The 25,051-nt window shown below is 35.0% G+C and overlaps 6 protein-coding genes and 3 long non-coding RNA genes across 12 annotated transcripts in view; 2 read left to right on the top strand and 7 right to left on the bottom strand.

Annotated features, from left to right (window-relative positions):
* LOC101739716 (serine/threonine-protein phosphatase 2A regulatory subunit B'' subunit delta) overlaps nt 1-25,051 on the top strand; it is a 164,162-nt gene that overhangs the window by 52,570 nt on the left and 86,541 nt on the right. For 2 of the 4 annotated variants that reach the window (XM_038015953.2, XM_012697398.4), the window contains exon 2: nt 22,860-22,883. The exons of the other annotated variants lie outside the window; for them this stretch is intronic. In XM_038015953.2, the coding sequence (XP_037871881.1) occupies nt 22,860-22,883 (24 nt within the window). The remainder of the gene's footprint in view (nt 1-22,859; nt 22,884-25,051) is intronic. 4 annotated transcript variants of the gene reach the window in all.
* Nucleotides 1,848-4,538, bottom strand: LOC101739437 (uncharacterized). The gene is made up of 3 exons (XM_038015956.2): nt 4,516-4,538; nt 3,854-4,079; nt 1,848-3,216 (listed from the first exon to the last, which is right to left on the bottom strand). The coding sequence occupies exons 2-3, from the start codon at nt 3,956-3,958 to the stop codon at nt 2,056-2,058; spliced, it is 1,266 nt and encodes a 421-aa protein (XP_037871884.2). The 5' UTR covers nt 3,959-4,079; nt 4,516-4,538; the 3' UTR covers nt 1,848-2,055.
* LOC101739154 (uncharacterized) lies at nt 7,618-8,629 on the bottom strand. Its single transcript, XM_038015957.2, has 2 exons — nt 8,585-8,629; nt 7,618-8,502 (listed from the first exon to the last, which is right to left on the bottom strand). The coding sequence occupies exons 1-2, from the start codon at nt 8,627-8,629 to the stop codon at nt 7,798-7,800; spliced, it is 750 nt and encodes a 249-aa protein (XP_037871885.1). The 3' UTR covers nt 7,618-7,797.
* On the bottom strand, nt 8,804-9,442 carry LOC119629598 (uncharacterized). Its single transcript, XR_009975095.1, has 2 exons — nt 9,392-9,442; nt 8,804-9,312 (listed from the first exon to the last, which is right to left on the bottom strand). It is a non-coding gene; the product is annotated as an uncharacterized LOC119629598 (long non-coding RNA).
* On the bottom strand, nt 10,758-11,934 carry LOC110386875 (uncharacterized). Its single transcript, XR_002431876.3, has 2 exons — nt 11,827-11,934; nt 10,758-10,982 (listed from the first exon to the last, which is right to left on the bottom strand). It is a non-coding gene; the product is annotated as an uncharacterized LOC110386875 (long non-coding RNA).
* LOC101739063 (uncharacterized) lies at nt 10,977-13,365 on the top strand. The gene is made up of 2 exons (XR_209607.3): nt 10,977-12,021; nt 12,324-13,365. It is a non-coding gene; the product is annotated as an uncharacterized LOC101739063 (long non-coding RNA).
* Nucleotides 13,458-16,306, bottom strand: LOC101738920 (probable basic-leucine zipper transcription factor N). The gene is made up of 2 exons (XM_004922913.4): nt 15,596-16,306; nt 13,458-15,514 (listed from the first exon to the last, which is right to left on the bottom strand). The coding sequence occupies exons 1-2, from the start codon at nt 15,644-15,646 to the stop codon at nt 13,505-13,507; spliced, it is 2,061 nt and encodes a 686-aa protein (XP_004922970.2). The 5' UTR covers nt 15,647-16,306; the 3' UTR covers nt 13,458-13,504.
* Nucleotides 18,717-20,143, bottom strand: LOC134198669 (uncharacterized). Its single transcript, XM_012697402.4, has 2 exons — nt 20,024-20,143; nt 18,717-19,957 (listed from the first exon to the last, which is right to left on the bottom strand). Exons 1-2 carry the CDS (start codon nt 20,078-20,080, stop codon nt 19,481-19,483), a joined length of 534 nt encoding a protein of 177 aa, XP_012552856.1. The 5' UTR covers nt 20,081-20,143; the 3' UTR covers nt 18,717-19,480.
* Nucleotides 20,300-22,430, bottom strand: LOC105842955 (uncharacterized). The gene is made up of 2 exons (XM_038015954.2): nt 22,370-22,430; nt 20,300-22,071 (listed from the first exon to the last, which is right to left on the bottom strand). Exons 1-2 carry the CDS (start codon nt 22,424-22,426, stop codon nt 20,830-20,832), a joined length of 1,299 nt encoding a protein of 432 aa, XP_037871882.1. The 5' UTR covers nt 22,427-22,430; the 3' UTR covers nt 20,300-20,829.

The raw sequence follows: 25,051 nt of genomic DNA, 5'->3' as shown, positions 1-25,051 counted from the left end.
CGTTAGGAGACTGTTGCGCACTATTTAAAAAACTTGACATAGAATTTTTAAACTTTGACGACCACATATCCGAAGCAGTTATAGGATATTCAACTTCAGGGAATACTATGAGGTCTACAATATTTGTTTTTGGTGACAGAACACAATCAGGGTGTCCCTGCAATTGTTTAGATTGTCCTATATTTGCTTTACTTAAACGTGTTATGGCGCCTTGTTTACGTTTCATCCGTGCTTCTTTTCTGAGATTATTAATCTGTGCTTGTAAACCTGGGTTTACGTCATATGGTTTTGGTTCCAATGTTTGGTCATGGTAAATATAGTTAAACGAGTTAAATGGATTATTGCTGTATTGAAATGTTGGATATTCTACATCTTGAAAATGGAACTCTTTAAGAACTGAATTCATTTGTGAGTTTACATCATTTCTACAACTTGGTCTGTAGTTTGGAATTCTAGGTGAATATAATTCATCGCTTGATTTTTTATCCGGACTTTTAAAATAATCTTTTAATGTAGACTTTCTTGAATTTCGGGGCATGCAAATTATGTTAGTTATCTGCAAAATAGCATTCGAGATATAATTGTTATTGTAAATGTACTAAAAATGGGTATATTTCAAACAAAATTTAAGTTAAAATGTTGCTAAAAGTTTACTAACCTGAAAAATTACTATCAAAATTAACGCCACCTTTTCTCTCAGCCCCATTCTTCTGAAACTAGAATCGTGTTATATCGTGCTGAATTATAAATACTATGTTGTTTTATATTTCATTTATGAACAATTATTTTAGAAACGTGCCGATCGGTCTAATGTTTATCTAGCGTAGCGTTCACAGATCTCACGTGATAAAATTAACGGTATAAACTTATGTAATAGTAGTTTTATCAACAGTTTATTTTCATTAATATCACTTTAAAGTTTCGTAAGTAGCATTCAGATAAAAATGTAGTAAGAACGGGAAAGTTCTCCGTTTGCATCATCATTTTAGTAATTCTTGTCGACTGTACGTGACAATATTTATTGTGTCGTTCTGTGTCGTTGTCAGTTCATGAAATTCTTCTTCATTTTATATATAGTTCAGAAATAGAAAATATAAGTTGGACTGAAACTATTATAAGATTTTCTAAATCGCCCTTCAACCGGTACTGAAATTTTTTACTAAATTGCTTATTTACCTTTAAAGGGCAGAAGTGTTAGATCTTACGAACACTACAATCTTAATGCTGTTGATCGCTTACAGACATATTATCTCTTTGAATTACAGTAACTACTTTAAAATATAGTATTATCCGAAACACACCCATGCAGCATACACACCCATGCAGCATACCCATGCTGCTTTACACACATCCTACACTCTCTGATTCGTGCTGACTCTAACCCAATAGTACCTCGGGGGTACGAGTTTGGTGCCCTATTTGGGCGGGCTTCAGACAGCCCGCCAACCTAGAACAAAGGTAGTTGCGGGTTGGATTGCGTTGCGGCATCCTGTATTGGGTAAACTATGTCTCATCCGGAGTTCAGACGCAGGTTTTTTATTCGATAGGGGGTCTTAGTTGGTTGAACTCCGATATATCTCGCCTACTCTCCCCACTGCATAGGCGAAAGTCCGGGGCTATCCTCCAGACCCAAAAAGATACCTGTTCTACGATGCAACATTAGAAATAGCGCATGTTGATTCTGAGCCTTTCACCTATTGAAGATACTACAGCTACTAAAATATAAACCGTGTTAGTAAATTCCCAAATACTCTGTAGAATGAACTTGTTATAGCTTTTAACAGATTGCAATATAATTGTTTCAGGTAAAATCAAATTTTTAGAAATACAGAAATTAAACCAAGAAGGAAGGTAAGAAAATCTAGCTAACGTTTTACAATTTATTTACCACACATATTTCTATTGTAAACATAAATACATACATCTTGAATCTATTCTTATCAATAACTGAACGCTTAATATATTTTGTAATACTACTCAAATGGACATATTTGAGTAGTATCAGATTACAATTTATCTCAGTACTTATAATTTTCCCATTACATCAATCACACTCTAATCCCACTCATAAAATGAAGTATTATGATTTGTATGTTCAGGTTTTGTTAATGATTTTTCAAGTGTCTTTTTCGACCGACGTGGAATCACCATTGGAGTTAGAACGTAGCATTCTATCTCTTCTGATGTGACATTTTTATTATATTCTTCTTCAGTAATTTCAAAAATGGTGTCTGTCAGGTTTGTTTTATCCATATAATCGCATACTAATGAATCAGGAAGTTGTTCGTCTGGGAATTCTAGACAAGTGTTTTTCGATAAATCTTTAGCCATTGTATCCTTGTTTGCAACATCACTTCCATTTGTTACAGGTTTTGTATCCTCAATAACAAAACCTAACCATTCTTTTGTTATACCATTTATTGTGACCGGCCATTTTATGACCGTATTTTCTTTTATTAAATCATAAAATTTATTTAGTTCTTCTCTTTTTTCACAAATTTCTGGTGTTATCTTGCCACTAAGCCATGAAAAAGTAGAACTGCGTTCGTCTTCTATTGATTCACTTGCCTCTGCAACTGGATCCGCCTCGTGTAGTTCGTTGGTCAAACCCTGAACTAATTTCATGTCGGTCCAAAGAAGAGCAGAAACTTCATCATTTTCCTTTTCTTGTTTAAAATCATCAGAAGCCTTGGTACTTTCTTGTTTTTTAAAAGTCACTTTTTTTTCATTCTGCTCTATGGGTTTTAAAAGATCAGGAAATTCATTAAACTCGTCTTTTTTCTCAACACGTGTTATCTTATCACATTCATGTTCTTCCTCTAAATGAACATCTTTTTCATCGTGCTTTTCCATTTGTTTGTTGGATTTAAGAATTTCTGCGACATTTAATATCCCAGTGCTTAAATATTGTGCGTTATTTTTTGGCTTACTCTGTGACATTATGTTTTGGAAAGAAGCTTTCACGTCATTCGGAAAAGGACTTAAAATAGAGCCTTCGTTAAAATAGAAAGGTCTGGATGAATCTGACATGTCTGTTGGGTATTCTACTTCTGGGAAGTCTGGCATATTATTGGCAAAAGTAGAGTGCGACCCGTGTCTTCTTTTACAAGATTTTTTATACCTTGCTGGTGTTACTGTCGCAATGTTCTTCGATGCGGAATTTTTCCCCGTCTGTGAACTTAGAGATTGTTTTTGCGGCTTGTAAGTGTATACCACCTAAAATGTTCATAATTATTGATTATAACAGTAGAAACAAAATTTCTATTATATTAATATTTTTAACAAAATTAATGCTTACCTCTGTTATTAGGAATACCAAAAAATATTGTATGATCATATTATAATGTATTTTATTTGAAACTTGATTAACTTGACTATATTTATGTTTCATAAATTATAAACTATCTATTATGTGACTTCAAAAATTCGGTTTTTATTCATTTTTAGAGAGCGTGTCTTACAAATAATCGTTACATAACATATAGTGAAACGTTATTATCGCACTAGATATCATTTATTATCTCCGCGCTATCATTAGATATAAGATATCACTAATAGTAGTATACCTCACACTAGTATTCTTCAATACTTCAAATTCAATATTCTTTTGCATATTCATGCTTCCATGTATTCAATCGATTCAAAAAGAACAAAGAGCTATGAGAATGAAAAATTAAAATAAATGACGCTGAGTTTTCAAATGTTTATACTCGTAGATGTAATTTATTTTATTGAAATTTACGTCGTGAAAATCAATTTGCACAACCCCCGCATCCAACACCATCGCTACCCCCGCATGCTCCTCCACATCTGCCACCAGGGCCTACCGGAAGGTCGGGAATCGGGATACAACCTGCTGAGCTTCCGAATCCTCCACAACTGCCACAGCCTCCGCCGCCTCCATAAATTCCACACCCTCCACAGCCCCCAAAACCGCCAAACCCTCCGCATCCGCCATAACGCCCACGTCCCAATAAAGCGAGAATCACAAAGGGGAGAATATCGTCAAGGTCGTTGTCATCATCCTCATAATAAACTTGATTATACCCGGGAATGTATTGAGTTTTAGCCCAGTGACACTAAAAAATACAAATATAAATACAAAAACTCGTTTTTTGACGTGAAGGGATTGCTGCTCTTTCAGGGGCTTTTCCAGCTTCTTCAGGCCAAGCATGGGCTTAGCCAGAATGGAACTAGGTCGAAGTTTGAATAGCCTAGAAAAATGTTTAAATATAAAATTTTCTGCAATGATTTGTTTGTTTTATTTTGCAATAACATCGCTCACTCCAAGATAAAGGCGCAGTTGTCTTTGAGTATAGTCGATGTGTCGCTATTTATGTAACCTTAATTTACGTCCTGACCTTAGGTTTTATATTTCCTTCGAAATTTAATAAACATCATTGATTTGTCAATGAAAGTAAATAAACTAGTAAGGAGTTGAAATTTTCCAATTACTGAATTACTACAAATAATTATAGAAAAAAAATACTGTTTATAGATTAAGTTTTAACTTACATTTAAGAGGAGCGTCACAGCGGTAAACACGACGAATTTTATAGAAGCCATTTTTTTTTATATAATATGTACTTATATTTCGAATACCGTGTGCTTTTATACCTCCAGAATTACCTAGATTTGTTATAAAGGACATTTTTAACAGCATTATTAATTAAGATAATGCTTGGTTCCGCAAACGAATAGAGCACGTAGTTGATAATTGAACACAAAAGAAATATTTGCTTATTGGTCGAATACCTTTTGTTTACAACGATAGCTTTGGACTAGATACAAATTGTTATCAAACAATGGAACAATAGAGATCATACAACTGGTATTTAAACAAAAATGCTTTAATTGTATCTAAAATGATAATTTTTTTGTTGTTGTTTTGTTTATTATTTTTTAAAAAACAAAGGACGTCAAAATCTATCTCCCTGTGCTATGAATGTCTTCAAATGAGTTTAAAATCTCAATCTGTGATAAAATCATCATTAAAGGGACTCGAGGGTAGTTAGTTTTCTTTATCTATGTTTTGAGATCTAACTTATATTACTTTTAAACTAATTAATATTTAGAGGAATATTACGTGGGTATGTACCTACTATTATCCGATAAAACTCATTGGCCTTACGAGTTACTGAGTGGCATTAGAGCAGCAGACAAGATTGTGCTTTGAGAATATCAAATACTGGCCGATAATCCAGAACTCAAATATCATAAGCTTTTTTTTATGTAACTTAGATAGTTGGATACGCTGACGACCTCCTGACGTTAAGTGGGTACCATAGACATCAACAACATAAATGCCGCCACCCATCTTCAAAAATGAGTTCCAAGGTCTCAATTTTTGCAGTATAACGGCTGCCCCATCCTTCTATCCGAAACACATTACTGCTTCACGACAGTAATAGGTACAATGATGGTAATAACCCGCGAGGACTCACAAGACGTCCTGCTACCAGTAAATATTAATTTTAATTTTAGTAAATATCAACATTAATGGATTATTAGTTCGGAGTTGATAGGAGAATAATTTGCCTGTATGTTATGCTTCCAAATAACTAACAACAACAGAAGGATCGTACCGACGGGGACATACTAGTTTTATGGGCAGGATGAGAAGCAGGAGCAGTGAAACACTAGTATGACTTCATAGCTACTATTTACACACTTGCTTTGTGACCCTTTTTCACACAAGTCTCAATTCAAACGGTATAAGCTTGAAAATTTCAACCGAAATATTGCGCACTAGTGCGGTAAGAATTATTATTTTCGGACCATATTAATGGGTAATAAATGGTAATAATTAAATTCGTCGCAAAAGGAGTTTGGTGTGAGTTTTACTTTAGAAGAGTGTGAGTGCAGAGAAGACGTATATAGGCCTAAATTGAAAAAGAGGACACGCTGCGCCGACCCCACATAGTGGGATGAAGGGAAGAAGAATAAGAATGGACTTCTTGACCCAACGGTATCTTGGTTCGGTAGTTGAGCCAATTTACAAGAGGTGGCAGAAGAGAAATGTCTATCCTTTGCGGATTGATACGCCACCGCCAAACAGTGGGCAGACACAAAGCAGAGTTTATTCGCCTACTGTTGTCCTATTTGACGCTTATTCGAGCTTCGGAGTTTCTAAAAAAAGACACGTCAACGCCTTTGCGTGGTATTGTACAGTACAAAAGCAACCATATTGACGAGAGACCGCGTTCATGTTGAATCTGATGAAGCGTAGTCTTTGGTTAAGTGGTAATGCTTAATAGTTACCTCGCCCCCCTTATCTTACTCGATTTTGATTTGCCATAATAAAATATTACTCGACGCAAAGTCTTTAACATAACAAAGGACATACTTTAGTGTATGTGGATATTTAGTGGATATACTTTAATGTTTTTTTTGAGGTCATCGTCACTTATTTTAGTATTATTAAGAACAATAATAATATTGTAATAAAAAACTTCGTTGGCATTTTGCTTTATTTACGTAAAAGTACAATGTTGAAATATTATTTGTTACATTATTTTTAGAAATGTAATTAAAATAAGGATCGAATGGTTTTTATTTATTTAATCCTATTTTATAATGTCGGATTGCACCAAGCTAACGTTGAAAACATTTCAATTACATTTAAATCGTGCCCAATCTCGAATACGCAATTCCATTCTTACAAAACGCAAGTAAAATACCACAGAACTATCGACCGTTCCAATAAATTTACAAACTTGAAGATTTTATAATAATAAGAAGCAACATATTACTTTCAGTTTTAATCATCATAATCAGATATAATAATGGTTACGTGAGTATCACCATTGTTTTTACATTTATCAATAAAATTACATAAATCTCTCGTGTTTGAATATTCGAATTTACCGTCACACGAGTTACAACGGCCTGATTTTGAATGGGCCTTTTTCCCACATTTACATTTCTTACAGCAGCACCCTTTTTTGTTTGGACACATACAAGTTGCAGAGCATGGAGTGCACGCTGTAGCCTCTGGGGACATAATAGTTTCGATTAAAGCCAGTAAGTTATCGAAACTTATGCCATCGTCACAGTCTTTGAATTCGCAGTTGTCTTCGTTTATTATAATTATAGGAGATTGACTATAAGCGCATGGGCATCCTCCACACTTGCTCTCACACGTGGATTGGCAGTAAGGGTTGTAAGCTCCGTAGAAATACTGCTGAGGCTGATCGTAGACGCTCGGTTGTCCGTATAGAGAGCAATAAGGATAGTAGTAGACCACAATCGGCGTGCTTTGCTGACAGCAATCTTGGCTTAAAGAAGAAACGTGGTAAATGCTCGGTGCATAACTAGGATAACATCCCAAACAACTGCATTCGCTGTACTGACTCTTAATTTGATTGCACTGGAAACGGTAATTGAATTGAATTATTTGTTCGCCTGTATGTTTTAAATCCAAATAAGATATAGCTAACCTGTATCAAAAGCAATACAAAGGGAACTGCTAGCGTTGGTCCACCGAGCATCTTGTAAAACTTATTTTGGTATGAGGTGACTTTAAGTCGACCTTTTCTTTTATATTTCTCGTGTTCTATTTTTTTTTTGTATATTTTTCTAATATTACGCAAACGTAAAACAAAAGTGATCCAAACAAATGAAGTTTTATTCAACAAGTTCTTAACAAAAACGAACTATTTATTCTCTGGACACAATCTCAGATTCTCTTAAAACGTATCTAATAAATACGATTAAAAACTTATTATTTATATTACATGATAAATGAAAACTTTCTCGGCTTAATTCTATTACGCGATAAAATTTCAAAAAATGTTCCTATCTTATGATAAGATTTATTTCATCGGAACAATCGTCATCATTTGAGTGGCTTCCACGATTTCCAGGTACTTTTACGCCATATCCCCCCAAAGCACCGCCAACAACTCCAATTCCGGGTCCTGCACCTAATGCTTTTCCGCCGGCTCCAAAGCCTAACAATCCTGCAATATCACCTATGGACGCGCCACCAGTAGAACCGTTAGGATTAATATACGGGAATGGAACAAGGAAAGGAAAACAATTTTGATACCCGTCACAGCCGCAACTTCCACCACAACGGCCCCCTCCTAATCCTCCTCCGTATGCTCCGCCGCAACATCCGCAGCAATTTCCGTAACCCCCAAAACCGCATCTTCGGTTTCCTAAAGCAAGTACGAGGAAAAAGAGCAGATTTGTGAAATCATCATCGTCATCGTCGCTCTCTATTACAATAGGAGGCATCCCACCAAAGGGACCCGCGAATCCGTACGGGAAATTGTTAGGTACAAATCCCGGAAATCCAGAGTTATTAGGTACTGCTGGTGCCAAACTTTGGACAGTCGGTTCAGGTTGCAGTAATGGCTTTATAATGGCCGGTATAACGAATTGAGCGACCGGTGTGAAAGAACCCACCCCTGTAGGCTGACACTGTATTGGAGATGTCAATAATGTTTGGACTGGTTGTGTGACATATCCACCGCACTGATATTTAGTCGCCGTTACCTAAAACGTATTCAAAACACTGTAAATAACACATATAAACTAATCCGAGAGATAAAATCTTGAAAGTCAAATATTCACCAACCTTAAGGAGCAGTACAGACGTTAAAAACGTTAACTGCGCGTACATTTTGGTTTGAGTCTCTATTAAAGAATAAAAAATTACTTGTTTATTTAAATATATATATACTGGCTGTACAAATCAAATTCGGTTACGGGGTAATCGTTAATGAGGCAATTTATAAGAATTTCTGTAGTAAACACGTTCCTTTTTGCAACGCGCTATCAAATTTAAACAACTTCGGGTGTATCATGTATTTTATTCATAGTATTTGTACACTTATTATTAGTATACTTTTAAGTGCTCTTCGTTCAGATAAGTAGAGGCTTATTAGGAATAACGAAATAAATTTTCTTCACAGATAATTCGTTTCGATTTATTAATTATTTGGAAAGTGACGGTATAAAATGAAAATGGTTTTTAAAATTGATAGCAAACCAATTAATTCCGTGTAAAAGAGCGGATACATAATGACATTAGTACCAGAACATTTGATTATTAACTGGAATAGGGTAGGCTATGGGTATGGTATTTCCACAGCAGCCTCCACAATCTCTATTTCCGCAACCTCCGCTACATCCATATCCGCCTAACCCGCCGAAGCCACCATCAAAGAGAAGAAGCAGGAGAATTGGCAAAAGCTGCTTCAAACCATTATTGTTTTTATTGGACCTCACTACGATCGGGTACGGTTGGCAGCCTACTGACTCCGGGCCGCAGTTACATATATACTGGGCTCGCGCTAGCAGCATCTGCTAAAAAAACTTATAATTAGTATGTTTATTAAGAAAAAATTAAAGAAATGACGTATATATTCTTTTTAATATTTACATTCACAGCAAAAACCAAACATATCCAGAGCACCGCGCCCATTTTAATATCGAACAGTGTTTGGACGCGGTTTCTTTTATACGTGTCATGTGTTCTTGCAATAAATTCGGATATTTCGTAAAATTTAGAACATTTTATCAGATTGCTTTTTAAAAAGTATGTGATAAATCGTAACGTAATCTTTTGTAACGGAATCTTTTGAAATTAATTCCATAAAAATTGCGATTATGGCCTATTATGATAATTGTGAGTGTATTTTTTTATTTTATTATTAATGTTTTTAATTTTCATGATGACGCGGTATTTGTCTTATAATTATGGCTTATGAAAAATTCAGATTATATAAAGATCTAGAATGCAAAATGATGATTAATTCTATAGGTAACGCTGTTGCCCTAAATTTTGGTCGGAACGGTTTGTTGTCAGGGATGTCAAAAAATATTAATATACTAAATAAAAACACAAAAATGACGCCCATAGAATTCGATATTGAAAATTGAATTGAAAAGTACTAGAATATCTAAAAACTTGATCGTAACTTTTTTTTATTAAAAGCTGTGATATTAATTTTGGGATGGCAGCACTAGACTAGGGCCACGAGATCGATTACTAATAACATAAACTGTCATTACATAAACAGTCCCTTAATTGAAGTGAAACTTCCTTATCGGCGTTGGAAAAAAATGTACCGTCACATTTTTCGGTTACGCGTCACATTTTTCCGTTACGCGCCATCTGTTTTGTATTCATGTCAAAATTTACCGTCACATTTTTCGGTTACGCGTCACATTTTTCCGTTACGCGCCATCTGTTTTGTATTCATGTCTATGATAATAAAATCCTTTTGTTTAAACTTTATCTAATTTAACTTTTTTGTATTCATGTCTATGATAATAAAATCCTTTTGTTTAAACTTTATCTAATTTAACTTTATTTAACCAATTTCTAGAAAGTTGCATGTAGATCATTTTTCGAAAAATAAGGCCATAAACAAGTTTCACTTCTTACGTGTGTACACTAGTACACGCACACATTTTTTTTAGTTGGGGCTTGACTGATCGGTCGCCACGTGTTGGACTGTGAAGCGAGGGTGTAACCGCTTAAGAACCTCGTGGCCCAACATCATCCGCTGTACCGTACTCGTGGGGCGAGTTTTGGCACAACTCAATACCACCATCATATTTATTTCTGCTACAAAGCAGTCTGGTGTGAAAGGCGAAGTATTTTAATTCCATCAAAACTGACCCTGATGTAATAAAGACCGAATTCGCGTATTGAACGTCAAAGACCTTCGGTGCGCGCTTAACATCAGGCTGGCTTTAGGTTCATCTCGATTTACGCTAATATAAATCGATGAATAGTACAATTTCATTAATTTTAATATTCATTTAATTTCAATATATTTGTAATTCAATACAACATTTCAACGAGCAGCTAGTAGCAGGAAGAGAAATGGTAGAATATCGTTAGAATTGTCTTTTTTTATAATAATAGGTGGCGATGGAGGATATGCCCCGTAGTTGTATGGCCCTGGGACAGCATACGCGCCATTGTTTCCGTTGGCACCAGAGTAGCACGCAGCGTTTATGACCTGTAACAAAAAAAGTAAACAAATAAAGTGTCGCACAAAACCGAAAATGAATAATTCAATGTTTCGTATTAGGGAGTATTCGAAAATATCCTTCCAGTATCTTCTACTGCCAGTATAGTCTATCGGACAATTATTGGAACTTTTTTCCTACGTAACCATTGGTAGCCTAAGGGGTTATTCCAATTACTCGTGGACAGAATATTGGACCAAACAGTTCATTAATAACAAACAACCCATCTGTGATCTCATTATCTATATAATAATACGTGAAGCAAAAACTTTGTACCCTTTTACGAAAATTGTGCAGACGGAAGAGTATGAAATTTCCCACATTTATAGAGAATATAAAGAAGGAGTGCACAATGCTAATATTTTTTTAAATAATACATAAAAAATGCATTAAGCATTAAAGAAAACATTACATAACACACACTAATATGTATTTGACACATACACGCATATATACTATTTTTTTATTGATAAAGTCTGTGGTCAAGTTGAGAATAGATTAATATTGATTTCTTTAATATTATTTGTCTATAGTGTAGCCTTAGCGAAATCTGTGATTATAGAAGTAAAGTGTCTTTGACAATAGAACTATAATAATGTTCAAACTTATATTTTAAATTAATAATTATTATAGTCGAATTTCGACTACCGGGCAACCACTACTTCATATAAATATACCATTTTCTAATACGTGTGAATCTCAAATTCCTTTCCGGATGGATTGATAAATTGCACGTGTTTTTATTAAAATGTATTTTAATAATTACGAAAATAAATTCTTCGAATTTTTTCAGCGTTTCAACAGAGCGATAAAAAATGCATTTGTTATTCTTACTCCAATAAAAGCGAGAAGTGTGAAACAGGCGATCCACGTTGCGGAAGCCATCTTGTTCTTTGGATAGAACGGGTCCGATTAGTGATTTTATACTGACGCTTTATCAATTTTCCATTGTGTTTGAACCAACTCATGTTTAAATTATTAAAGATTAGACGTATCACGGTGACTAAGGGCTGATTTATTCAGTAAATTGTACGTGTTAATTGACGATAATTTAAGATTTATTTGCCTATTTTGTTTACTTTGTTCTTCTATAAACAATAAATTAAGTTATACTTATTGTTATAATAAGTGTCTTAAACGTGTTTCACGCCAAGAATAATCTCTTTTAAAAAAAGATTATACTATTTTTGTCATCTTTGTTCATAATACCATTCTACGATTCCACACATTTTTATTTTACTTTGTCAAACCTACGTGTCACCTGCAATTCATTGCTTGTTGACACATACCGTTCTTTGATATATAAATAAAGCTATTGTGAATTTCGGAAGAGACGTGCTGGGCGAAGAAAGAAATCATGGCTCCGGAATATCCGGGAGTGGACCGGTATTGCCTCCGTCGAACAGCTGTTCCGGCTGGCTGCAGATAAAAACGAATATAGAAAGCTAACGGCCAACCTTCAGGATTGAAGAAGCACTGGAAGAAGAAGAATGTGAATTTGAAGTTTTCTAATAGTAGTTAGTAAATGGTATAGTTAAAAATAATATTGACAATCTTGTGATACGTTTTCGAAAAATTTAAATCCTTTTTTAATCGATCTCAGAAAAGAGGAGGTTCTTAATTCGACTATTCAATTATGTGTTTGTGTGACCTTTTCTATATATACCAATACTGATGATTCTTTTATTTAAAGGCTGGTGCTTCTCATGTGGCCTCATTTAAATCTTATCAAGATCTGACCCGTAGTTTTTGAGTTACCATTAAAAATGCATATTTAATTGACTCCTACAACATTGGAGTCAGTTTTCTTCGTTGTTGTAAATTTGTATTAATTTATAAATTATCTATTAATATAATAAATAAAATAGATATTATATATTTTTTAATATGACGTCAGTTGTGCGCGCTCCAGTATGTATCACAACCCCGGCCGTATCTGTGGCGAACCAGGTCAATCAGGATCAAAGTGCGTGACAGAATTCATAGGGTATAAATGGACTTCCGTAACTGCCTAACATCAGGCGGATCGTGATTTCATATGCTCATTAAAATTTTAACAAAGTCGCTATTTAGTGAGAGTAGAAATATTCGTGTGGACTCGAAACAAGTTGAAAATTAACAAGAAAATTAAACCAACCTTAAAACATAATTATTTCTTCGTTTTCCGCAAGTCGTGTACGTATTACTTTTACAGCTTTAATTGTGTGTTAAAATCCAACTTTTTTAAATATTTTATAGTGTTTGTTGTCCGCACGAATGTTGTTGTGAAATGAAACCTTAAAATAGTTTTACTTACGTACACCACTAAATTTATATTGTAACCATCTAGATATGATTGAGTGAAATTTAAATAAAGTTAGTATTTGCTTTTAATATTCAGTCTTCATTATTAATAAAGTAATATTAAAAATAACTTTAACTTGGTGAAGTTTACTATTTTACTTATATTCTGAATAAAACTAAGATGATAAACAATAATTTATTAAATAAAGTTTTCTTATATGTACAGCAACTACTCTTCATCATTATCATCTACGTACTCTGAACTGTCTTCGTTTTCTTCAGCGCTTTCATCATTCGTTACCGAATCATTTGGCTTCGTTTCATTTTGCTCTGATCGACTTGACCTCAATAGCTCTTCATGGTCTGCTGTAAATGTTGAAAATATGGATGCTTCATTGGGAAGCGTCTTTCTCTGATTTGAACACTCTCCAAATAAATTTGGTTCGTGATCATCATATAAACCATTGCAATGTGGACATCTACAGTTGGTGTTTTCCTTCAGTATATTAATCAGTATTGGCAAAAGGGATCTGAGGCTTGATGACTTTGGTTTTCCACCAAATCCACTATTTGCTACAAAAGCTGTTTGGTATTCAGGCAAAATGAATGGAAATATTGGTTGACTTTGTGGGTTTACGATGGGTAAATTTTGGATTGAGGAGTACCCGGATTCCTGAGAACCTAACCAGGGCTGTTGATTCTCTAGGGCTGGTAGAAAAGATGGAGATGGCATGGACATTATTGTTGGAACATTCTGCGCTGGTGGGACTTGCACCTGCACCGACAAATATGGGTTTTGAGTTGGAGCCAATATTGGCTGATTATTAAATGAAGAAACTGGTGGGATGGATTGACTCTGATAAATCGTCTGGATCGAATTTGAGGATATGACTGGTTGATTTTGCAGCTGTGGTTGTAGCGATGCGATCATTGCTTGATTTTGTGGTCCCTGCAACATTGGCTGCGGTACCATTTGAGAAAAGGTCATAAGTGGCTGACTGTGGATAGAAGTTGCCTGTGTATTAATTGGCAAAATAAGCAGTTGATTGTGCTGAGGTGGTTGAATTGTAGGAATCTGCGTTACAGGGAATATTGCAATAGGCTTATTTGACACGGGAATTGTCGAAGATTGATTTGGAACAGGATTCAATGATGACTGGTTCGGAATGGAAGTTTGAATCTGCGGATTCTGTAAGAAATTTACAAATGGCGGATATTTCAAAGATAACGATTCCATTATATCTTGATACGAAGGAGGCAGCATATTTTGTAATGCAATTGTCGGTTGATTTTTATGTGATGATAAAATTGGTGAGCTAGATCCTAGGACGACCGCAGACGGGTTTTGTAATTGACCAGGAGGCACACTTTGTGCATAGGTGAAGGGCATATTTTGAAGAGTAGTATATTTGTTGTCTACTTGTTGTTGTACCACAGACTGAATTTGAGGTGAGACTTGGTTTTGCAGAGTATGCACAGGCTGATTTTGAAAATTCTGATTTGTTGAAGTTGTCGGCTGGGTTAGCGTGGTCAGAGGAATTTGATGTACTTGTGATCCGATCTGGAACGTAAGGGATGCATCGGGATTTCCTTGTAGTGAGAAGTTCGGATCCAATGGTATAAATTTTAGAGAAGTCAACTCTATTTCAGGAATAGTAGAAGTCGCTTTATTCTTTTGAGATCCTTGAGGTTGTGATTTAGTTGATGATGAACTATTACAGTCAAATACTTGAGGTTTCTGATTAACGAACTGTAAATTGAAAGATGGATTAGTTGGAATGGGGACGTTAAAATTCTGAGAATTTACTGGCTGCTGAACAGTGTTGGATTGTTGTTTAGCCGGTGTTTGTAAGTTATTGGGCTGCGCGTTTGTAGACTGCTGCAAAACCTGTTGCTGAAACAGTTGTTGTTGAAGAGCTTGTTGTTGTTGAAGGGCTTGTTGTTGTTGGATATATTGCTGTTGTTGTTGCAAAATTTGCTGTTGCTGATAGCCCTGTTGTTGTTGGAAGCCCTGTTGCTGTTGGAAGCCCTGTTGTTGTTGGAAGCCCTGTTGTTGTTGGGGACCCTGTTGTTGTTGTTGAAGATTGTATTGCTGAAGCTTAGGTTGTTGAGGGTTATTTTGTCCATTTTGTAGAGGGTTCGATCCTTGGATTTTAGATAGACATGACGCAACATTTGGACTACCGACGACATGGAGGCCTAAGTGCTGAATTTCCAAGCCTTGCTGCCCGTATGAGTCCTGCAATAGATATAACAAAATCAATTGAATATCGTCCAAACTTCAAATACAAAACAAAATTTAAATACAATTAACTCTCACCTTTGAATACAAAAGTAAAATGAAGAGTCCGACAAGTCTGGCGGACGCCATTTCAATACGTAAACTGTTCTCCTTGCGTGCTCACACTTATATTTTAATTATCTTGAAGGGGTATCTCATTTAATCGTGAATATTAATTATCTGCGTACGAAGAAACTCTTATCTTCCGTTTTTGTAGGTATGTCACGTCCCAACGTAGGATGTTTCATTATTGCAGATGTCTTAAGATAAGGATCTCAATGTTGTGACATATCAATCCAACATATGGCTTGTGGAGATGTACTCGTACATAAATATATGCATGCGTGCTGTTTTTATACCGGGTAAGAATGTAAACAAAATTTTAAAATAGCATTTGTTTGTGATTTATTGTTTTATATGTTTGTGGCGACAAATGCTTATTTTAAGACGTTTAATGTAACTAATGTTTATGAATCAAAAATAAACCTTGTCGCAAAATTATGACGTATAATAAAATTAAACGTACGTATAAAATTATAACTTTAAAAACAAAATTTACGAAAATATATATGTATCGGTTACGAAGCCGAATGTTAGCATTGACCTTATCGATATAAAAGCCCTTTTATTGAATTTATAGTCGGTGGGTAATACCCTAAGTTTCTAAATTCGTAAACTTCGCACACCTCTATTTCTTTGAGTCCAAGTGAAAAATCTAAAAAAAAACGATAATATAGAATTCAAAATAACATTTTGAAGCTGAGGAAAAGATATATCGCGTTACCGATCCGGTGGTAGATTCTGTGAAGCACGGCTCTTGCTAGGGTTCATGTTAGCAGCATCGTCAGGTTTGAGCCCCATGAGCTCACCTACTAGTTAAGGTTACGCTGATATGGTCTATCTAGACCACCAGCTTAGGTAGGGGGAAAAATAAATAAAAAGAAGCTGTTAGTTGGATTTTGAGACATCGAATATTTCCAGTTAACTCTGATCACGGAGTAGCGTAGATTCAGCGAAGCACTGCTCTTGCTAAGATATATGTTAGCAAGCTAAGCCCCGTGAGCTTCGCCTACACGTCCGATGAAGCTAGCATAACCCCTCGAGGTTACTAGAAGCAGGTAGGCAAGTACCGACCGTGTATCAAGAAACTTTTATTATGTACTGTGGATCTAAATCATTAATGGTCATCTCGGCTACAAAGCCTTTTACGGACTTGTAGTCATCCGGTGTTCAGAAATTTACGCACACGTCACTGTCACGGAAATTTTTATTAGAAAATTAAAATGCTGTTATTGGTTAATGTTACTGGTGGTAGGACCTCTTCTGAGTCCGCACGGGTAGGTACCACTATCTTGCCTATTTCAGTCGCGGAGCAGTAATGCGTTTCGGTTTGAAGGGTGGGGCAGCCGTTGTAAGTATACTGAAACCTTAGAGCTCATACTTCAAGGTGGGGGGCGGCATTTACGTTATAAATGTCTATGGGCTCCGGTAACCACTCAACACCAGGTGGGCTGTAAACTCGTCTACCCGTCTACGCAAAATATGAATAAATAATACGTGAGCAAAAACTTTGTGTCCCTTTTTACGAAAATTGCGCGGACGGAGAAGTATGAAATTTTCCACACTTATAGAGAATATAGAGAAGAATTGCACAATGCTAATATTTTTTTTAAATAATGCATAAAAGATACATTAAATCAATAAAGAAAACATTACACACACTACATACCATGTATTTGACGCACACACGCATGCATACTATTTATTGTCAAACTGTTGTTCTTGACGTCTGTTGTCAAATTGAGAATAGATTAAAATTAAATATTGTTTGTCTTTGTTAATATATTTTTATAGTGTAGTCTTGGCGAAATTTATGATTATAGAAGTATAAAATGCAATCATAATAGTGTACAAACTTACAATTCCAATTAATTATAGTCGGATTTCGACTACTGCGGGACCTCTAGTATGAATAAATAGAGAAACAGCAATTTTTATTCCAAATCCTTCATGTTTGTTAAGTGCGTCTCAAATAAAAGATTCATCACAAGTTCGGGACTGTATAAATACCAGTGTTTTTTTTTTCTGAAACGTACGCATGTGTAGTTCGTGTGTGTAGTAATGTATGAGTAGTTCACGCATTTTCTTTTTTCTTTTTGCTGCGAACTGCTGGTGTTCTAGTCCGAAGGGAGGAACGACTTATAAAAATAATTACAAGTCATGATTCAATGTGAATGACGTAATTTAGATAACCACGTCACATATTTGGTGGGGCCTGAGATCCACCCATCATCCACCTATTGCGATACCTATTAAAAATCCTGTCGTATTTTTCTCAAAGCACTAGAATGACAACGATTTTAAATAATTGCGTATCATGGCAGCTTTAAATACACACCAACGCGTCGCATTTCAATACATTACTTTAAGATAATAAGTAAAAAGAAAATTGAGATTTATATTTAGGTAATTAGAATATTAAATAGCATAATCGTTTTAAATTGTGTATTGTTTAAGTAGTTGAAACTCGCGACTTCGCCCGCGTGGTCAAGGAAAAGTGTCAATTAATTTTGATATTGTGTCAGGTGATAAAATATTTTTCCTTGACAACGCAATATATATTTTTTTTCATAAAAGATGAACTATGTCATTCTACTGACCTAAAACTATGAATTTAAAAATCATGTCAATCCATTGTTTTCTTTTTGAAGTGAAAGAAGGGCACACAAATACATGAACATAACCTGTGTTTTTTTTGTAAATAAATAGATTTTGCTTTCTAAATTGTTTTTAGTTAAAAAAACCTTTTTCCTTATTCGATGTGTAGCCTTTTAATGATATAGAAAAATCGATTACTAAAAAAACAATATTGATGTAGATGCAATATTTTAGCGACTTATTTGTCTTTGACAATTTCAGGAACGATTTCTCATGCTTTTTACTGCTTAGACGAGTGTGTTAACTGGTTACTAGAGCCAATATGTGACCTCATGATATCCCATTTTGAGATGCGAGCTCAAATCTCAATTGTATATGAAAATACGTCCCGGTTCATGCCGCATTTTCTTAGATATATTCACTGAATTTCACTCACATAACTAACTACTCTTTGAAACTAAGACATTAATTTTTCATTTTGTGGTCAAATAACAAATTTGTAAAAAGTAAAATGTGGCTTATATTAAAACTTTATTAACAACTTTAGTTCGTAACGTGTTATGTGTTTTTATAACATTAGTTAATTCAGTTCATCAACATAATGAAACATTTTACGATGAAGAAACTTTTTATCTTATAACAAGAAACATTACATAATAATGAATCGCTATGACATTTTTGAAGTACTTCATTAGCGTAATACCTCATATTTCACAATGGATATACATTTTAGTATATAATAAATTTTCTATAGGATCGATTTTACAAAAAAAAAATCGAGTCTAAACTTAAATAAAATATTTAAATACTTTAACAGATATGTAATACATGAAGAATGGTAATTGCTTATAATGGTATCGTATGATGTTATTAGTGACACAAATTTCTAAATACAATCTTTAAACGATTATGGCGTGAAAAGAAAAACCAAACGTTATGTAAATATTAGCGTATGTTCTAATCTTGGCGATGAAAAGAATAAACTAACTTTGAACAATGTCGGTGTTTAGGAATTTTTAATACTTAAAACACCAGTTTTGATCTATCAATGAGATAGTACAGATGTGAAAGCTCCGTTCAAAGGATTAAGTTACTATAATTATTTAAAAATTAACTTTATGTGCTGAGACAGCAAAATGTCATTTATTTGACATGGCTAATTCATGAAATTGTTATATTTGTATAGTAAGCACAATGAAGGAGGTCAGAGGACATATGACCAACTTTGAGGAATCGCTGCAATATTAAAACCTGTTTCAAGGATCTTTACGGATCTATATTTAAGGCGTCAGTGTCTACGGGCACGTCAACATTTACCCCAATTCCAGATGCTTCATCGGTTTTGCTGGCTCCATTGTTAGCATCAATTACGACTACTTGTTTGGGATCGCTATTCGATCGGGAGGAACCGCCGCCGCAACCTCCACCACCACCAGCCGAAACGTCAGTACTCAAAAAGCCAGCTCCCCAATCGTACTCGTCAGAATCATATTCCTCGGAACTTCTATCGAAGTAAGATATTATATGGTAGTTCATTGGAATTGGAATCGGGCAGGGTACGAGGAGAGGTCTACTGTTGCTGTTGCAGCAATTATTTCCTCCGCAGCCATATCCACCACAGTTTCGATTTCTTGTAGCGAGGAGAAGTATTGTCAAAAGTATTCCTAAATCGTCATCATCACTGTCGTTGGGATAAACTACGGGACCTCCATAGTACGGGAATGACGATTGACTCCGTAACCCCTGTAAACAAAATAAAGATAAGATTACATTTATTTATTTATTTCCATGTTAATATATATTGCGTACCTGAAAACTTGTTAACAGCAATCCAATTGTTGAAATCAAAAGAACGGAATATTTCATACTAGATAAATGAAAGCATTTAATGAAATCGGTGTCTCTTTGCACGCTACATTTATAAACTAAAATATTGTTGAATAAGAGATTTACTTCATTATATATTAAGTATCGATCTCACATGGCGTACACGTTTCTAATCAAAAATAATCGAAATAAAAAATGATAAACCAACAGTCTTATCTCACGTGTTGAACGTGATAAAAACATTAAATAAGAGATGTGTTTTGAATGCAATCTTTTATATAGCATTATTATGTAACATAATATGTGGAAGTGTTGAGATTATACATTTTAAATTTACTCGAGTGGACCGTGTAGTTGCGGCCAATTCATCGTCAGAAAAATTGAAAAAGCAAGAATGCATTGATTAATTTATTTAATACTGCTTAGGTAAGATTTTATTATATCGCATTGATTTATATAACATGAAAGTAAAGAAGCTCAATGAAAAACATCGTATTTCAATTATGGCCACTAAAAAGAATCGAAACACGAAACAAAATACTATTGAATTTTTTTTTTATTTCAACTTAACACCAAATAGATACATAGGTATAAATATTTACACTCTAAAATATAATTTAGTACCACCTAAAAATAACTTGGTTCAGTGTTCTTAAATCTTATGCTCTGTTAATTGTACTTAAAAATACGCGTATTTATAGCATAATTGGGTTATTTGTATAGGTATTGGAAACGGGACATATTCATTATCAGAGCCACAACAAGAACCGCAAGAGTTTCCTCCACAACTAGTTTCTACTGAGTAAAATATACACGATTATTGCACGAAACCAATCCTTCCAGCCTGGCTCCTTACTGTCTATTATAATTGGATAGGGCATCCCGAAATAACCATTTGGAGGATGAAAAGACTTGGGTGGAGATTCTGGGTATGTCGGGCTAGGACCTAATATTGCAATCACAGGAGCTGGTGAAGGAGGTAAAGTAATTTGCAAATGTATAGGAGACGGCGGTAGATTCTCGTACGGTGTGAGATAAGGTGTGTTACTTGAACACACAGTAGATGTCGGTAAGCATTTTGTATTGAATTGCTGTAGAGGAATAACTGGAGGGAGAGATGTCAATTTATAATTTGGATAATGTTCTTCAAAAGATTTTTCATATTGAATGTAAGTTTGTGGTGCTAAATTATAGTATTCAGGGAATGGATCCGGTGAAAAATTATTTATAGGTAGAGGATAAGATTGCTGGTAATATTCATACGGTACTGTTTCAGGAACCTTTGGAGGATCCAACTGAAAATTTCCCGTATTATAAATATAGTTTGGATCATTTTGTAATCCGCTAGGAGGTTGAAAACATGGCTCAGAATATAAGGGAGGTGAAACGTATTCTAAAGGTTTTAAATATAGTTTCGGCAAATAAAACAGATCCGAACTTTTTTCGGGAATGCTAAAATTTAGCAAATTAAGAGGCATTGTATATCCGGTATAGGAATCGACAAAATGATTATCAGAAGGATTGAAATAAGTTCCGGGAGGATATGACATTGTCGTTGGTGTTTCTTGGTGTTGGGACGCAATAGGATACTGGGGTAATAATGGAGTTGTATAAGTAGTTAATGGTGCTATTGACGGAGAAGGCACAACTACGGACGAAGATGCAATAGGATAGGGTTGGATCGAATTCGAAGGTGGAACGTGATTAAATTGTACACGTTCATCTTGAGGGAGAAAATATTGATCGTTTAAATAGAAGGGATTATTTGGTTGATGTAGTGGCCCAACACTTTCTTTTTGTTTTTGTAATCCCGATGGTATTAACCGGAACGGCATGTATTCGGGACATACTCCGTTAGAAGCCGTTCCACGTAAAACTGTGTTGAGGAGATCCGAAACTGGCTTAGCGTATTCTTTGCTTTGAATTTGTTGAGGTGTGAAACTCGGTGGTAGCCCCGCTCCAGAGAGCACTGAAATAGGTGGTGCGAAGCTGGCACCTGCTGGAGAACTTTGACCATTCACGAGTACATCCTGTAGAATAAATAAAGTCAAAAATAAATAAATAAAATAGAATAAAAGTTGAAGAATGCCTTAACGTTAAAAAAATTCAATAAATCCCCAAAAGGCCATCATAAACTTATGATGAAGACCCGCCTCTAGTTTCGCTTTTTATCTGAGAGGAAATTTAAGTTATTATTTAATTTATGTTAATTTATTACATTCCGTCAATTTAGATTGAAAATTTGAGAAATAGATTTACGATGTTAATTACGATGTTTGCCGCGTATTAATTCTCCCTAAGAATTTGTCATAATTATCAAGAACTTACACTAATAATTACATTAATACAAATGCAAAAGAATGTCTGTCTCCATAGAAACTCCATTACGTACAATTACTTAAGGGATATTGTTTTAATTAATATACTGCGTTTTGTTAAAAAAAGTTGCATATTGTAATTAAGTAACATATTGTGTAATTGATTACGCTCGGTTATTATCACAGTTTATTTTGAAATTTGATTACTTACTTTGTCTGGTTATATAAAGTGTTTTAGTTAAAGAGTTACAATATATTTCTGAGATGAAGTTGGATATCAAATTTACTCTGTTTCTATACCGTCTTTAATCTAAGCAAATAATATTGAAACGAAAACTGTAGGCTCTCTCTCCTTCAACCACAAGAGTTCATTCAACATTCTATACAAATATATTATGAAGCCCTATATAGCTTTACTTCAGACTGGAAATCATTTTAAATTGTAGTCATATTTAAATTACCCCTTTAATTTTTATTAATAAATCAATTGCTTGTTTCAGGTCAGCATCGATAAATGTCTCCCGGTAGGTTTTGGTCTATAGAATTATGTACATAAATTATAGAATTAGAAATAGAGTCAGTAATAGATAAGGAGAATTCATGCAATAATGCTGTAACAGTAAAATAACTTTAAATAACCTTATCGATACATATTATGTTATCGTTGCCCATTACAATCGGAATGCTGCAACCTGCCTTGGTTTCAATCGTATTTTGTAAATCTTCCACCGTTTAAATCGGAACTCATGCCTGCTTGACTACCAAGAGTCACTCATTGTAGATAAAAAAAAACATCACTGCATTAAATATTCCATAGATGACAATTAAGCATTAAAAAAATTTAAAATATCACAGATGATAAATATCACAGATGATGATGATAAATATTGGTAGGCAGTGGCTTGGCTCTGCTCCTGGCATTGCTGAAGTCATGGGCGACGGTAACCACTCACCATCAGGTGGGCCGTATGCTCGTCTGCCTACAAGTGCAATAAAAAAAAATCTGCTAAATACCACTGGCGTCCGGATATTTAAATAGAATTATTTTTAAAACATCATAAACAAAGTTAATAATGAGATTTTACCAAAAATGTTTTTTACCTTCGATACGTTGTGGTTCGTAGGTGGCGTCAAAGCCTTCAATGACCCCATAAATGTCGAAGCAGTTAACTGTAAATGGGCTTTTATGGATTTTATGATAATGCGGAAATCTGTTTCGACTTCTAGAGGTGTTTCTACTGATTTCAAACAATAAAACGCCTTTCACTTATTTGGTTAGCATTCAAATTCAACAAATTAAATTACGTGAATGGAAATTAAATATATTATCTTTTGTGAGTTCTTGAAGAAAACGACTTATTCTTCTTCTTCTTCCTAGTCGTACACCCTTGACAAAGTGGTCGTGGTCACGCATCAGTCGAATCTTGCGATACCGATGCACTCGCGATGCGACGCCATGATAGAAAAGGACTACCCAAAATTAAATACTGTGTAATAAACATTGTTGTGGTATTTTAGGTAAAAATATAGATTTGATATAGCACCATACAGCTCACTTGAAGGTGCTGATTTTCAAAACTCGTTTGACGAAGGATGTGTTAAATTCAGAAAGTATCAACAAGAGAAATTTCCTCCAGAGCCGGATGGTATCTGACAAAAAGGATCTCTGGAAACTGTGATGAGCGTGACGGTACTTGGTATCCAAGTATTATGGGTGGTGTGTTAATAAAATTAGGATTATAGGACCATCTATTATTAGGAGCCTATAAGATCTCATTGTAAATATAAGCCTAAAACACGTCGTTTCGGATCCTCCCGATCCACTAACGGTGCTTTTAGGTACCACAAGCACCGGTCATCGTTCTCGTCGAACCTGTCGCTTGTGACGAAGGGCTCGACGAGTAAATTAACCCTCAGAGTCAGCTCACTGACTTTCTCGCCGAATTTTCTCAGTAGGTCGCGTTTCCGATCCGGTGGTAGATCTGCGAAGCACGACCCTTGCTAGGGTTCGTGTTAGCAACGTCGTCAGGTTTGAGCCCCGTTAGCTCACCTACTAGTTAAGGTTACGCTGAAATAGCCTCTCAAGCTTAGGTAGGAAAAAATATATAACAATTTGTTATATTCCGGAAATAATTTTCTATTTTTATATTTACGTCATAGCGTGCAACGAACGGTATTTGAGATATGGCAATAATGATCGTTATCGGCTAACGATAACTATGATGATGAAAGAAATTGTTCAACAGATGTCGAAAGTTTTTTCCCCAAACAAAGCTAAACTGATGAAATGTTTACTTCGATTCTTTTTTCAACGATTATCTTATCTAACCGTGTACACATAGTACCGGCTATTCATTCATTCACGTCGCACGGTACACTCGTGTGACCAAAAATTTGGATAAGACTTCTGGAAACCAACTCGGTCAGTATAATAGGATGTTTTCACAGTCGGAAATTCGTACAGGAATTGGTCGTACCGCCCCTCCAGTATAGGGAAGTACATATGATTATATACATATACATATGTGTTAGTCTTGACGCACAAACTTTTATTGTCCGGCTGTCGAGAGAATGCAACCGATCCCCAAACATATTTAACGCAAAATTACAATATTTACACATAAAAAGTGAAGTAAAAGTATCATTGAGGCAAATTAATAACAAATTTGTTTCATTTAAAACTCAATGCCAT

The sequence above is a fragment of the Bombyx mori genome, chromosome 15 (genome assembly GCF_030269925.1).
Source record: "Bombyx mori chromosome 15, ASM3026992v2".
In the NCBI taxonomy this organism is placed as follows: Eukaryota; Metazoa; Arthropoda; class Insecta; order Lepidoptera; family Bombycidae; genus Bombyx; species Bombyx mori.
Note: the sequence above shows the minus strand (reverse complement) of the source record. Positions and strands in the feature narration are given on the sequence as shown.